The 16,137-nt window shown below is 36.9% G+C and overlaps 1 protein-coding gene across 1 annotated transcript; it reads right to left on the bottom strand.

Annotated features, from left to right (window-relative positions):
* Positions 1-1,641: 1,641 nt before the first annotated feature.
* On the bottom strand, positions 1,642-6,244 carry LOC111879224 (protein transport protein SEC23-2). The gene is made up of 6 exons (XM_023875695.2): positions 6,045-6,244; positions 4,860-5,405; positions 2,464-4,278; positions 2,268-2,384; positions 2,099-2,170; positions 1,642-1,985 (listed from the first exon to the last, which is right to left on the bottom strand). Exons 2-6 carry the CDS (start codon positions 5,349-5,351, stop codon positions 1,848-1,850), a joined length of 2,634 nt encoding a protein of 877 aa, XP_023731463.1. The 5' UTR covers positions 5,352-5,405; positions 6,045-6,244; the 3' UTR covers positions 1,642-1,847.
* Positions 6,245-16,137: the final 9,893 nt, after the last annotated feature.

Raw genomic sequence — 16,137 nt, 5'->3', positions numbered from 1 at the left:
TTGAATGAGATACATAAAAAAGGAGGATATGAGAATACATTAAGCTCTATTTTTTGTACATTTATTCATATTGAATGATAAAGGAGAAATATTTTATTTTGGAAGATACAAAACTATATAAGCAATCTCATTTTTTGGTAATTTTAAAGTGATATTCTTTATATTGTTAGAAGTTATACTAGGTTATATAATAATTTGATATTATTATTATATATGTATATATGTGTATATGTGATCTTTTGATATAGTCAAAAATTAAACTTTATTGTACATATGAAGTTTTTATGTATCAAAATATCTGATTGTATTTTACTTAAATTGATAATGGATTCAATTTCCAATCAATTATATTATAAATTTTATATACTAATATATTAATTTTCGATACTATTTTATGTTCCATATGAAAATTGAATTAAACATAATATGGAAAGTGTTTTTTGAATAAACATTGACGACGCACATTGAGTAAAGAAAAATTATAAAAGTAGTGTATAGCAAAATCATTGTTAAGAAAATTTTATTTGTTGGCACGATTTGAAGTCACAAACAAAAAACGTGGATATAGTTACTATTTGTTATTTGTATTTTTATTTGATGATTTTTCCCAATTACCAAAACGGAAAAAAGATATATAATATAAACTAAATTTACTATTTATTTGTAATTTAAAATAAAACGAATATAGTCGGATGGTAAACTTCTATATATCTAATTATAAAAAGACAATTTTTTACTAATTATAAAATTTGTATATACCTTAATCAAAATCTATATATCTAGTTATAAAAGAGACAATTTTTTACTAATGATGATTAATTGATTCATTGACATATGATAATTATAAGGATTACACCAGTTTATATTTAAATATAAAACTTAAATTGAAATGGTAAATTAACCAAAAAAAATATTTTATATATTCGAAAAAGGTGGTTTTTTAATTTTAAAATAATAATAGTTTGATTAAATATAAAATCTAAATCAAAATTATATCTACTATAAAAAGATGATTTTTTCGTATTTGAAATTTGCAATGATTTTTCACTTTGCTGTAAATTTGCCATTTAAAGTCATGTACCTTAGTTGATTAATTATTAATAGTTAAAATTGTTATCAATAAAAAAAATAAAAAATAGATTTATTTTTATTTTTCTGTTGTAGTTAACAGTCAGTTGCTATTGAAATCATAGTTTTTATAAGTACATAATTTTATCATATTATATTAAATAATTAGAATATATTATAACAAATTAGTATAAACAATTATTAACTTATTTCTAATACCATACACATCAACATTTGATTATATTATTATATTTTACGTAATAGATTTATATTTGCTATAATTTAAATTAGCATTGTTTTATTTATATTTGCTATAATTTAAATTAGCATTGTTTTAACGTTGAGGCACCGGAATTGTATAAGTGCCTTTTGAGTTGGTACTTACACTGTGATATCTATTTATAACCATTATTACTAATAAAGTGACGAGTCTTATTGGTTTACTTCCACGACATGTCTTCAATGAGCTATTTAAACATATCAAATTTTGTTACACAATAATGTCTTTCCTTTTGTTGTTAATCGGAATAATAGTATAATACCAATCAAACATCATAAACCAAAAGGAACCCATGAAGAAAAAAAGCCATAATTTTTATCATCAAAAGTACCTTGTGTTTCTTTTTTCCGCTATGTTCTTACTTATTTCCTCCACTTCTGCTGCTTTTCAGCATATCGAAATCAAATGTAAACAAAAAATAAAACAAATCCTCAACTGCTCCCAAAAGAAAAACCAAAAAACAAAAAACAAAAGAGAAATTTCAATCAGAACCACCCGGTTAACTCGGTTCAGGTGCCAATACTTTGAGACTACGCATCCATTCACAAAAGCTTGGTTCATCAAAGTGAATAAAACTGCTTTTCAACTTTGTCCTTTGCTCTGTACTCAATGTCCTAAGCTGTGGAAACCTCGCTTCCTATTCACAAAAAAACATTCAACTTTACTTTTAAAAGAATTAAAAAAAAAAAAGTAAATTTTCAAAGTACAATATCCAAATAAGAAAAAAAAAATAACAAAAACTCAACTTACTTGCTCATATGGAGGATCCTTATGTGCAGGTATTAACCGAGATACAAAATACCTCGCTTGAGAGCTTCCCTCCTGTTAAAAAAAAAAAAAACAATCACATAAAATGTCAAAATCCCTTTTTTGTAATATAAAAAAAACATAAATACAAATTATCAGATTAAAATATTACTTTGAACGCAAGAATTCGAGGAGCTGGAAACCTCAATTCTGTCAACTCTTCAGCCAATGTTCTGCATGCTGCTAATGCTGCTGCACTTCTTCCTTCTTGAGCAGAAAGTTCAGCACCCTAAGTTTAATAAAAGATTAGAAGATTCTTTTATTTTATTTTACACATTTTCAGATAAATGGATAGAAATGTATCTTACCAACCAAATGAAGACATCTGTCCCATGATCAAGCACAACCGCAGCATCCGACTGCATGACAAGATCATGAGCTGGCAACTCTTCAAAAGTGCCGCCTTCCCGATGCATAAGACACCTAGGCGCCACCATCCGAAGAGACAAATCAAAACACGCGTTCAAAAAAATATCCCGCAAAACCGACCTCTCATCCTCATGTCCCAAAATACTCCCCAAAAGCGGGCCCCGCCTAAGATGAAACAAAAGCTCGGGTAAATTACACAACTCTTTTGGAAACTGATAAAGCTTCGATTTCGGCATTTGAGATCCAAATTTCGAAGTAATATCTTTAATCCTTTCATCAACCGTTTTCCTAACATCAACCGCATCATTAAAATTCTTCGCCCGCAAAAGACTTCTCTTCGCGATAAGTACCGCCGCCACCTCATCGTTGACACTATCGAGATACGCTTGGACGCTATCCACCGCTTGCAACCTCACCGTAATTACCCGCGTGATATCCGCTTGGTATAAATTCGAAAACAAAATCCCGAATTGTAAATACACGAAATCGCTCTTCAAATTCCCGCGTGTCTCCATGGAAACCGCGAAACACTGCGTCTCCTCAACGCTCAACATTTGAATCGCGACCGCGTTGTCGTTCTTAAACGCTTCGTGGTTATCCGTAACCGCTTCTTCTCCCGGTCCGATAACTTGCGTAACCGAAATATCGTCCGAACACCGAATCTCCATCAACCCGTGGGACCCGCCCGCACGAGTAGACGCGCGTTGCAAATTCACACCAAACGCTTCGCCGAAATCGTCGTGAAGGACCAAAACGCCCCCGGAGGATTTCGCGAGTGGTTGTAGAATCGGGACTCGTACCGGACACGTCCCCGCACATAAAACATCGATAACTGTGTTTCGCCTGTGAGCTTCCCGGCCCAAATGCTCCATCCATTTCAACGCGGTTTTCTCCATGTGCGGATAATTCGGATGGGAAAACGAGTGTGGGACCGACCCGGGACCGTACGTGTTCGGCCCGCCCGCGCATACTATCACCCGACTACTCCCTCCGGGCTTTTTCGTCATTTCGCCAGACGGACTCGGACCTTGGATGACCGCTAACGCGACTTCAATCGCAACCCCCATCGCGCGGTCTCTAGAACTTTCCGGAACGTTCATCTTATACGGTCTTAAAGACGAAAAAATCGAGTGCGCGACGGGTAACGCGGTGTGGATCGGGGAAAGATAAATCCCCGTTCCGTACACAAGTTGTTTCAACGCGTCTTGGCTCGGTGACACGTGTCCCGGTAACAAATCGGCAGACGCGATCGACGGTTCGGAGAGGTCGTAAACGGAGACCGTTCGACCATAGGATACGATTCCGATTCTTGTGGTCGGGGAAAGGGAATCGATGAAAGCGTGTAGGGAAGACTGTAGATGTTGGAGGTGGGGTTCGTCGAGGGAATCGTCGATTACAATGACGATAGGGGCGGAGACACGGGAATCGGAAACGGGAATGAAACCGGGACGACGGTTTGTGGTTTGGATGAAATCGACCAATGGGAAAGCGAGTTCCGGGAGGTTAAGGAGCTGGTCTTTGGTGGAGGCGATGTATTCGCCTTCACTTCCGTTTAGGTTTCTACAAATTATGCATTGCCATTGGCCGGATCCGAGTAAGATGTTGCAGTAGAGATTTGCGTAGGCCCCGCAATTTTGGCAACGGTGTGGGTCCCGTTGGATTATTTGAGGACCGTGGAGGACTTCTCGACCTGGGGACACGAGTGCCCCAAAACCTAGGCTTGGTACATTCATGAGTTTCTTTTGTTTTAGTACCTGCATGTAACAAAGAGAAGGGGTAATTCGGTAAATAAGTAAAATCATTATGGATAATAATAATAATTAAATGTTAGGCCCGAGACTCAGACCGATGTCAATAGCATTCTTTTGTCCCACTTGAAAGGCTTAAATGTGAGAAATAGCAATGTATTTTGATTGATTTGTGTATTATAGCATCTTGCTTTCATTTCTTTCTATTACAACATTCTACTTTCAATTCTTTTTCTTATTGAGGCATTGCAGTTTGAAATGTCTACCCAATTATAGCAATAAAATATTGCTATAATTGGTAACAGTTTTTGAAGTACAATGTTGTAATATGAAGAAATGAAAGTAGGATGTTATAAGAAGTGATCAATGAAAGTATGTTGCTAATTCTTGCATTGAACCCCACCTAAAAAGGTGGGATAGGGACTCGTTCTTGCACTCATGTTTATGCAAAAGACGTGAATGCCCTTATACCAAAACCATACAACCAGGAAAATGCGTTTTTAAATGTTCATATAAAATGTAATGCTTTTAAAAGAAGAAATGTACAAAAATTAAATCAAGAAAAAATACGGATATAACAGAGATACCTTACGTGCTGAAAGTAAAACATTTGGAGCATCAGAAAGAGCCGCCATGTCATCTCCATCAGTCGACACCTGGCGCTGATACTCATTATTCCCATCTGAAAAACCAGAAGGTGGTGGTGAAGCTGACAAAGATGACATGGAAGAGTATGCAACTGGCTGAGGAGTCGCCGGAGATGTTCGGAAAGGGACGGCAGCAGGTTGCACCGGTGAAGAAAACACCGGTGGTCCTGGCGGTGTGCTCATATGTGGAGGAGGGCCGCCTGTTCTGACTCCATTTGCAGATAATTGTGAGGACTTAATGGAAGGGGAGGGGGAGAGTATCTGGTTTGGTGGTGGTTGTATGGTGGGTGGTGCAAAAATGGGACCCGGTGGTGGTGTGAAAGGTGGTGGACTTATTTTGGGGTCGGGTCTCCGGGATGGTGGTGGCTCGGGGGTGGAGGGGGCAATTCCGACTGAGTATCCGGCGGGAAAGTTAGGCTGATGATCGGCCATTGCCGCTCATATGTGAGAACCTCTACACCTTAGAAAATCAAGATTTCTTGAAACCTGTTTTGATAAAAGTGTAAGTGGAATTAGTGTTGAATAAAGTAAGTGTTATGTAAGTATACTAAATCAATCATCTAAAGAGTCCAAATTTGAAGCATTGTCAGTAGTTGATTAGCAAATTGGAAGCAAGATTTACACAGTAGCTACACAAATTTATAAATGGTGTTTTAAAGATATTTGAGAAAACAATAGCATACTTGGGAAATGGAAGGAGAAAAATGTGGTATAAAAATTGAGACTTAAATGGTGAAAACCCTTCTTTCCATGAGTAGTAATGTATGCATAATTAGGGTAGGATTATAGTCAAACGAAGCATGTAACAGCTAATTCTCTCAAAATTCCGACGATCAAGAATGTGCAGGTGATAATCATCAAATCAATTAACGAATAATCAAGTAACAGATCTTCATTAGTCTATACTCAAAACCCTAAATAAAATTAGGATCTTCAAAGAGAGCCCCAGATCAAGCATTAAAATAGGCGCAAATTAGGGGGGAATGAACGAGATCAAAAGTACAAATCGATCCATCTGTTACGAGAAGCAAAACCCTTCTTGTCTTGTAAGTAAAGCAGAAATTGAAAACAAATGATACCCTTAAAACGAATTCAAAGCTTGAGAATTGAAAAAAAGAATCTTACTTGAAGATTCGAGGATGATGAATCGAAGAATTGTGGGCGGAAGGGTCGTTGAAAAGATGAAACCTTCGGAGAATCAAGGGAATCAAGAGGTTCTTGGAGTTCTTGAATTACGCCGATGATGAGAGAAATGAGGAAATCGGAGGGTAATTTGGTAAAACAGAAGCTCTGAGTTCATCAGACCCGATTTGAAATGTACAAAAGTTGGTCTGGACCAAAACAGAAATGGCACGGGCCTCAATTGGTTTTACAATTTTCAGAAACTCTCATTTTGGCTGTATTTTTATATTTTTAGTGTCGGACAATGACTTGAAAGGGTAACAAACTTTCGACTTCTTTCATATTTAATCACTAAATTTTTTTTCGTTATCTATTTGTCATTGAACTATTGAAACTGTTCACATTTTACCCTTATGACTGGCTGTTACCGGTCATAAGGGTAAAATGTAAACAGTTTCAATAGTTTAGTGGCAAATAGATAACGAAAAAAAGTTTAGTGACTAAATATGAACAAAATCGAAAGTTCGTTTCCCTCTAAAAAGTTCAATGACTAAATGTGAACAAATTTCCTCTTGTATTATGTTTTAGCAAATTATTTATTTTTGTTAAATTGTATCAACATTTGTTGATGAAGAAATCTATGAAATAAAAAAAAAAACCCTGAAAATATATTTAAAAAAAAACAAAAAACCGAAAACGAAATAAAAAACCAATGGTTTGACATTTTCCAAAATAAAAAATCAAAATTTCCAATCTGATTTTGGTTTTACAAAAAAAATGAACCATTCTCACTGATGTGAATTATCATTTTTGTTTTTAGTTTTATCCTTTAATGTGGTTAAAGATAAATATATACCGTTTAATTTTTAAATTGTTAACTTTTATTATTAATAAAATTTTAATGGCTTAAGCACTTAAACCCACATTTCAGTTCCATCGACCAAAAGTGTCTGGGAACCATAAAGTCTCGAACTTTATCACTTGGGACGTCCAGAAAGCTCTTAATCCAAGGTCTTAATCCATTAAGACCTTTCTACTACATGCATGGGACATCTAAAGCCATTGGGACCTCATTTTTACTACTTAAGACCTCTACAAGAGTCTGAAATGACAACTTATCTTGTCCAAAATGCAACATACACCAAAATGGGGTTTTGGGACAAGAAATGGTTCCATAAAGCTAGAATGGCTAGATCTAGAAAAAATAGGCACAAAGGTAACAACTTTATACCTTCTGGAGTTCCCAAAGCAGATGATGAACCAAGATCTACAAGCCAATCTTCCCTCATTGACTCCTTGATGCACAAGCTTCTTCTTAAAGACACAAGAACACACTTATAAGCTCAAGAATGGTCACTAGGAAGCTAGGGTTTTCTCAAGACGGTTAAGGGAGGTGTGGAGGCTGAAAGAGATAAGAGGGAAGGGTCCATAAGGTGCTTAAATACTCCACATACCCATAAAGTTAGGGTTTCATCTTGGAATACGTACGCCCAACGTACACATGCATACGCCCAACGTACTAGGGCGCGCCCTAGTACACTTAGCGTACCACATGTACGCCCAGCGTACTACTTAAACTCCCAAACTTACCATTTTGCCACTAGGGCCTCCTTTGCCACTCCCTTATAAACCAAAGGCCAAAATGCCATAATTAAAACCTAAGGGATGAATTTGAAGCTACTGGAAAAAATGGGATGTTACAAATCTCTCCCACTTAAATTCGATTTCGTCCTCGAAATCATTCCTTACCATTCCCGGCAACCCGACATCTTGAGGGCACTCCCATAACCATGACATCCGATGACTATCGAAGGAGACTGAACCCAATGGGGATCTTTTTGTTTCGGAGAAGACGAATCCACAAACCCAAGCAACACACAACCTTACTTTACCTAAAAACCCACCATCTGAAAGCCTGAATTCAGTCTGCCTCCCTAACAGATCACTCATTCTAACCATCGTTGGATCTCTTCCCAACACTACTAACAAATTAATCAACCCTGGGATCCTAAGGTTCCTACCTGAAAATAGAACCATGGATCATATCCTGCAGAACCCTTATGCTAACTACTTACCGTTGGTCTGCACCGGGGTTGCATGCACACCATAGGAGTGTTAGAATGCTCAAAACCCATCATTGGTATCAGAGCCTAGGCTTGGTTTTCAGTTATACTTGATGTAATTGCTGAAAAAACCGAAAAACTGGCTTTCTTAATAGTAGACTCGCCGATTCCAAGGCAAAATCTGACCAACTCGCCGAGTTTGTTCATACACTCGATGAGTAGGAGGCTCGGAGTGCATATTTTCGACTTTTAAGACTGGAATTGGACTAGAATCATTACCCTAAGCTGTTTTTGAACTTATAAACATGTTTTTGATGTGGTAATGATCATTCTAATCCAATTCCAAAGATAATTGTCAAAAGTTTCATGTTTTGTATTAGTTTAATGGTTAGTCTAATTACATGAAAATTGTTTGATATGAATTGTCTTGTTCATATGAGTTTAATCTAGATCATAGTTTTCCTTGACATGTTTGCTTGTTTATTAGATGATCTAGATGGACTTTAATGAATTCCATAACTTGTCCTCAAGTTATGAAAAACCAAAAGTCTTTCTTGTTAATGAGTCTTTAAAAGTCATGAGTTATGTTTTTGAAGAGTTTTTTCCCATAAATTGTTTTATGACATCCATAATTTGTCCTCAAGTTATGGATTTTCAAGAGTCTTGCCATTAAAAGCCATATTAAACTCATATGTTATAGATTTCAAAAGTTTTTTAATTGTTCAAAACTTGCCCTCAATTTTTGGAATTTGTGAAGTTACACTTTTGAATACTTTAGTTCAAAACCCTAGAATTTTATATAGTTTAAAGTTCAACCCTTATACTATTATAATATTATAGGTTTAATATATATATATATATATATAAGAGTAAAAGTCAGTCTTACCGTTAGTAGGCCTCATTCACGAAGTCGGTCTATATGGGGGAATAAGGTTACTGCCTATAAAATGGAAGTTTAATTGGTGTCCACTCTCACCCACCACTTCCTTGATTGGTGGAGGGCTGTTAGCCGAACAGGTAGGATAGGACTCTAGTTCTCCCTTCATTAAAAGTATAATGATAAATATAAAGTAACTAAACACTTATAAATTCTCAATCTTAGTTACTTTAGGAAAATGTGAATATGGTGCTAACCCATGAAATTACACTTTGTACCTTACCAAGTCATTGGTGGAGCGTGTGTGGTTAACCGGCACACTAACATGGACTAGTAAGAGTGGCAAAGGGTAACTTAATGATTATGATAGATTGGTGGAGCGTGTATGGTTAACCGACACATCGATTAGGTGATAAAGTTAAGGGTAGCAAGTTAATGTGCATGGTTATACACCTTGTTTGTGATCCTCGGCATCCCAGTCATAAACTTGAGAGGGCACAATCGAGATTTAAACATGCCATTGAAAAGTTCAATGAATCTCAAAGGATCTAGGAGTTTCAATTCACTTAAGACCTAAAATTCTTTTTCGTTTTTCTTGGTGGAAATTGGTAAATCGTCAATTACATACCTTCAAATATTTTATAGTTTGGATTACGACATCCCTCTTCCAAGTTATAAAATAGTGTGCTGGGTCATAGCCTTAATATTTCATATTGGGTGTTATATTAAGGACTTAAATCAACTAACTTGAATTTCTCCCATTGTAGATGTATGGTTCAGACAACTATGGTCTTCCCAAATCCCTTGGAACAAGCTTTCCCAATGAAGATGATGTCTCGCGATTGGATCATGGAAATCATACTTCTCTTCCTCCACCTCCTCCAATTATTCTCCCTGACCCACAAGCTCGAAGACTTGAAAAGTTCGAGATCACTCAAGTCCTATTGGATAGCAAACATCAAGATGGAAGGCGAGTGTGTGCACATGTCTTAGAGATGAAGGCACACATTGATAGGTTGAGAATGTTGGGTGTCGTTTTCCCGAGGAAGTTGGCTATTGACTGGGTTCTCCAGTCACTTCCTGAGTCATATAGTGAGTTTACTATGTGACAGATCACGACATGACCCTAATAGATCTTACCTATTTGCTAATTGTTGTTGAATCAACAATGATTTGGCGCAATGGTCAAGCAAATTTGATTGGAAGGTCGGCCTTTCAAGCTAACATGGACATCCCAGAAATATGATTCCTTCTCCTAAAGGAAGGGAATTGGCCATGATCAAAGGTGTTGATCATAAGAGAAAGGCCAGTACTGAGATTGCACCAAATGAGCCTATGTGTCTCTATTGCCAAAGCAAGGGACATTGGAATCGAAGCTGCCCTGAACACCTGAGAACTTTAATCAGAATGTATGGTTCTGCTTCAGGTAAGTCCACTATCTAACTCTGTTAAGTTCCTAATTGTTGATTCTTAATACATGATGTGACTAGGTTACATTTTGATGTTTGGCAGGATGAAGCAAAGGGGAGGAAGCTTAAAAGAAGAGTATGTTGAATCTAATCGCGAAGATAGATTTCAATCGCATGGTTCGAAGATCGGATTTTTGAGCAACTGCTTGGGAGTTATGATAGATTGCTAGGAAATATGTAATAGCATAGTTTTTCACTTGTAATTACATTGTAAGGAAAGGTTTTTCCGCATTTTATAAATAAATAAAATTTTGTTTTTTTTTTATATCTCTTTGCAGTGGCATTTATGAAAAATTGATGTTTGTATGTTTCTAGCAATATTGGAAATATGAATTTGATTCTTTCATTTGTGGTAGTGTCTAAATTTACCAAATAAGGAAAGATTCTCATCACCCAAGTTTCAATTGGACAGAAACTTGGAATCATGCAAGTTGTATTGTATGATGAATGAGAATTTTCATCTTTGGAAAATTAAGACTAATTCCTTGTTCACATGTATATGTTATTCAAATGAAGGACTAAGGGATCGAGTATACATTCTTGTGCACTGGTCAAGTCCACCACAAAGATCGATAAGACTATTCGTCATGATTTACTAAAGTTTAGTAAATATGGTTGTACTTACAAGTTTAAGTATAATTCTGAAACATTGGAAAAGTTTCAATGTGTGGCAGAACGAATGAGAAGAATCAAATTAGGCAGAAAGATAAAAGTTTCTCAAATATGAAAAGATGGGAGAGTACTTTAGTATCATGTTTTATGATCATCTTAATTATTATGAAACCATATCACAATTGACCCTCTAAGGACATCTTAGTGCATTCTTATGGCTAATAAGAGGAGTCATGAATTGTTGAAGTGGCTAAATCAAGAAGATGAGTCATACTTCATTCCAAAACAAATTCTTAGAGTCATACTCCAAGATTGTAACTTGAGTGACATATCTTAAAGAAGGTTTATAACACTTTTCAAATTTAGAGTAAAATGTTTTCTACTCTTGTACATTTGAAATTGGTAAGTTGTGATAAAACAAAGACCTACTAAGGCCAATTGTGTGAAGTGTTTGTATTGATAAGAATCCACACTAAATCTTGAATATTTGTTGTCAAGTAATGGTATTTGACAAAGAGAAACTTATATGTCAAGAGGTCATTGGGAGTCTTAAAGTGTTGGATTAGATGTCTAAGCCCATAACTATTATTGGTATGTACTTGACCTGAGAGTAGCATGGTCCATTTGGGTTGCATATCATCAGGACAATTTGTTAGGATGCACTCTTGAGAGAAGCTGGTTATATATGATTTATTAATATATTATAAGTACTAATATATTAATATGAAATCATATGGTTTTAATTAGTATTTATCAAGAATTAATTTAGAATTGATTTAGAGATCAAAAGGAGACTAATTAAATCTATGGGGACTAATTATGTTAATTAGTTATATTCATATGTGTTGGGCTTATGATCCATGTTGGACCAAGTTTATGTATGGATACATAAAGAATTGGGCCACATGAACCATGGATCATAAGACCCATGGGTATGGATTTGGGTTATATCCATGACCCTAGAAATCCCACATTTAAATACATACTTCATTTCCCAAAATCAACACTTGTGTATTCTTGGAGTTCATGATGATTTTGGGTGCATGGAGATTCTATCTCAAGTTCCTCCTTTGTCCATGATGTGTTGTGATTCCGCTTGAGGCTTCCACACTATTGGGGCTAAGCTCTTAACGCTAGATACATCAAGACTTCAATCTCCACCATAAGGTATGTTATCCTAACTAGATTCTCGTGTGGTATGTGACAATTGTATGCTAGTCATAGGTTTAATACCTTGGAAACACCATTGCATGTACAGTTAGTGAAAACATAGATCTAAGGTATTTAGGGTTGCAGGAACACCTTATGAGTGTTAGAATGCTCAAAACCCTTCAGTGGTATCAGAGCCTAGGCTTGTTTTCAATTATACTTGATGCAAATTGTTGAAAAATGCTGAAAAAATTGATTTTCTGATGTTCTGGACAGTGAACTCGCCGATTCCACTGATGGACTCGCTGAGTGCATGCATAAAATCATTCAACTCATCGAGTTGGTTCATGCACTCGATGAGTTGGACCCCTGATAGCATATCTTCGAGTTTTAAGGTTAGGATTGGACTAGAATTATTACCCTAAGTTGTTTTTGAACCTATAAACCTGTTTTTGATGTGGTAATGATCATTCTAATCCAATTCAAAAGATAATTGTCAAAAGTTTCATGTTTAGTATTAGTTTAACGATTAGGCTAATTACATGAAAAATGTTTGATTTGAATTGTCTTGTTCATATGAGTTTAATCAAGATTATGAATATTGCTAGACATCTTTGTGATAGTTGTTTTCAATCCAAATTAATCTAAAAGTTATTCATTATATGTGTTTTTATAACTTGTCCTCAAGTTATATGAAAAGTCTCATTAAAAAAGTTATTAAAACCATAGGTTAAGAAACTTAAAGAGTCTTTTCTTCATAAATAGTTTTATGAACTCCATAACTTGTCCTCAAGTTATGGATGTTCAAGAGTCTCTTCATTAAAAGTTTTAAAAAACCTATACTAAACTCATAAGTTATGAAAATCTAAGAGTTTTGAAAAGTTTCAAAACTTGCCCTCAAGTTTTGGAATTTGCAAAGTTACCTCCCCATGTATACTTTAATTCTAAATCAAACCCTAGAATTTTAATAGTTTAAAATTACAGCCTTATACTATTATAATATTAAAAGTTAATGATTATATATATATATATATATATGTGTGTGTGTGTGTATAAGGTAAAGTCAGTCTTACCGTTAGTAGGCCTCATTCACGAAGTCGGTCTATACGGGGGTATAAGGTTACTGCCTATAAAATGGCAGTTTAATGGGTGTCCACTCTCACCCACCGCTTCCTTGACTGGTGGAGGGTCTTTAGCCGAACGGGTAAGACAAGGACTATAACTCTCCATTCATTATAAGTATAATTATAAATATAAAGTAACTAAACACTTATAAATTCCCAATCTTAGTTACTTAGGAAACTGTGAATTTGGTGCTAACCCATGAAATTACACTTTGCACCCTTGTTAAGTCATTATTGGAGCGTGTGTGGTTAACCAACACACTAACATGGGATCGACAATGTGTGGCAAAGGGTGACTTAAGTTTTTATCATAGATCGGTGGAGTGCGTGTGGTTAACCGGCACATCGATTGGGTGATAAAATTAAGGGTACGAGGTCAATTTGCATGGCTATTCACACCTTGTTTGTGATCCTCGGCATCCCAGTCACAAACTTGAGAGGGCACAATCGAGATTTAAACATGCCATTGAAAGTTTAATGAATCTCAAAAGATCTAGGAGTTTCAAATCCAATTAAAACTTAATAATGTATTTTGTTTTTCATGGTGGAAATTAGTAAATCGTCATTTACCTACCTTCAAATATTTTGTAGCTTGGATTACGGCATCCCTCTTCCAAGTTATAAAAATAGTTTGTTGGTTCCTAGCCTTAATATTTCATATTGGCTGTTATGTTAAGGACTTAAATCAACTGAAACTTGAATTTCTCCCTCATAGATGTCTAAAGTTCAGACAACTATGGTCTTCCTCATCCTTTTGGATAGAGCTTCCCTAAAGAAGATGATATCCCAAATGGAAATCAAGGTGAAAGATCAATCCCTTTGTTGTGCATTAATAGGACTAGACATCATACTTCACTTCCTCCAACTCCTCCAATAATTCTCCCTGACCCACAAGTTCAAGGTCACTCAATCCCTATTTGGCAAGCAAAGTCTATATGTGCTTACATCTTGGAGATTAAGTCACATATTGGCAAGCCGGGAGAGTTGGGTGTCAAAGTCGTAAGGAAGTTGACTGTTGACTGGGTTCCTCAATCACTTCCCAAGTCATATGGTGTGAAACGACCCAAAAATCATGACTAAAAGTTTCGTTTGAATAACATTACTTAAACCATGATTGTCAAATCATAACATAATTCTTAACATAAAATCAGAGTATTAATTCAAAACATAATCTTATTATCAGAGTGAAACATCCCAGGCTGACTAAATATGGTGCGTGCCATGCGATCATCCCGAGCTCTTCCCTCCGCTACCGGAAGTACCTGAAACCAAAACTGAAAACTGTAAGCACAAAGCTTAGTGAGCTCCCCCAAACTACCACATACCATAAAATAACATATAAAGCACATATTGGGCCTTGCCCATTACATCGGACCAAAGTCCGGACTAACTGGGGCCTTGCCCCCTGCATCGGACCGAAGCCCAGACTAACTGCATCGGACCGGAGTCCAAATTAACCGAGGCCTTGCCCCCTGCATCGGACCGATTCCCGGACGAACTGGGGCCTTTCCCCCTGCATCGGACCGAAGCCCGGACTAACTAGGGCCTTGGCGCCTTGCCCCCTACATCGGACCGAAGTCTGGACTAACTGGCTGAACATAGCATAACATAATCATAACTACTAGCATAAATACATATATTGCATACTGCGTCAGACCGAAGTCCAGAACACATAACACAAAAACATACTTGAATCACAAAGACACCAAGCACACTGAACTACTGCATCGGACCGAAGTCCGGAAACTACTGCTAACTAGACGGGTCGGCATTATGGCCGTAGACCTGTTCCTACTGGAAGGAAACTCACCTGAACTGCTGAACTTGGCCGATAACCCTATGGCTGCTAACCGACAACTCTCCAAAATGTTGCTCCTCTAGCTCCCTGAGCAACCAATACCAATAACAACACTTAGACTAAACTGTCCTCCCGGGGTCAACTAATTCAACTTTGGTCAAAGTCCCGGTCAAAGTCAACCTTCCTGATTGACTCTACTCGCCGAGTCTACCCGTCGACTCATCGAGTTCTTATACTCATAAAACTCCCATAACACGACTCAACTCGCCGAGTCGCCCCAGGACTCGTCGAGTTGAACGATCTCTAAATTCCATCTTGACCAACTCACTGAGTCGCCAACCGACTCACAGATCCGAAGCTTAACCAAAAGAGGTTGGGGGTCTGCGACCTAACTCACCGAGTCCAAGAACAGACTCGCCGAGTTATTCTTCCAACTCGTCGAGTCCATGCCCATCTTCATATGACTCGCCGAGTCCACCCAAGGAACTCGCCGAGTCTCTTCAGTCCTTCATCCATACAAAGGATTTTTGAGCCATGTAGAGGCTCCAAACTGTAGATCCACTCTTCTAGGGCATAACCCCCACATAAAGTTGCAAACTTTACGTGAAACCAAGGAGTTAAAGGTCCAAATCATTCTAAGGCTAGGGCTTAAGACAACGGGGCTTTACCAATAACTCTTTGACTGATGCTTTATGACATTCTAGACCAACACAAGTCTAGATCTGGAGTAGCAACCTCAAATCTAAATCCAAACCCGACATAGATCTCAAACATAGCAAAATGGCCCCAGATCTCATTCATGAATAGATCTAGATGCAAAAGAGGGAAGGTAACAATTTATTACCTCCAAGATGTGCCCAAACTGAAGTAGATTCTGGATCTACACCACTCTCTTGATGCAAGCCCTATTGATCTTCAAGTTTCTTCCACTAGAAACCGATTCCAAAGCTTCAATCTCCCTCCAAAGTCCTTACACACACGAGCTTAGGGTTTTCTGGTTCTCA

Source organism: Lactuca sativa, chromosome 8 (genome assembly GCF_002870075.4).
Source record: "Lactuca sativa cultivar Salinas chromosome 8, Lsat_Salinas_v11, whole genome shotgun sequence".
Taxonomy (NCBI): domain Eukaryota; kingdom Viridiplantae; phylum Streptophyta; class Magnoliopsida; order Asterales; family Asteraceae; genus Lactuca; species Lactuca sativa.
Note: the sequence above shows the minus strand (reverse complement) of the source record. Positions and strands in the feature narration are given on the sequence as shown.

Bases quoted from the DNA above. Each gene is read 5' to 3' on its own strand.
- LOC111879224 (XM_023875695.2), bottom strand. From the start codon at position 5,351: ATGGCCGATCATCAGCCTAACTTTCCCGCCGGATACTCAGTCGGAATT. The intron at 2,171-2,267 runs GTAATATTTTAA...TTTTTTTAACAG, and splicing joins CTCGAATTCTTGCGTTCAAA to GAGGGAAGCTCTCAAGCGAG. The intron at 1,986-2,098 runs GTAAGTTGAGTT...TTTTGTGAATAG, and splicing joins AGGATCCTCCATATGAGCAA to GAAGCGAGGTTTCCACAGCT.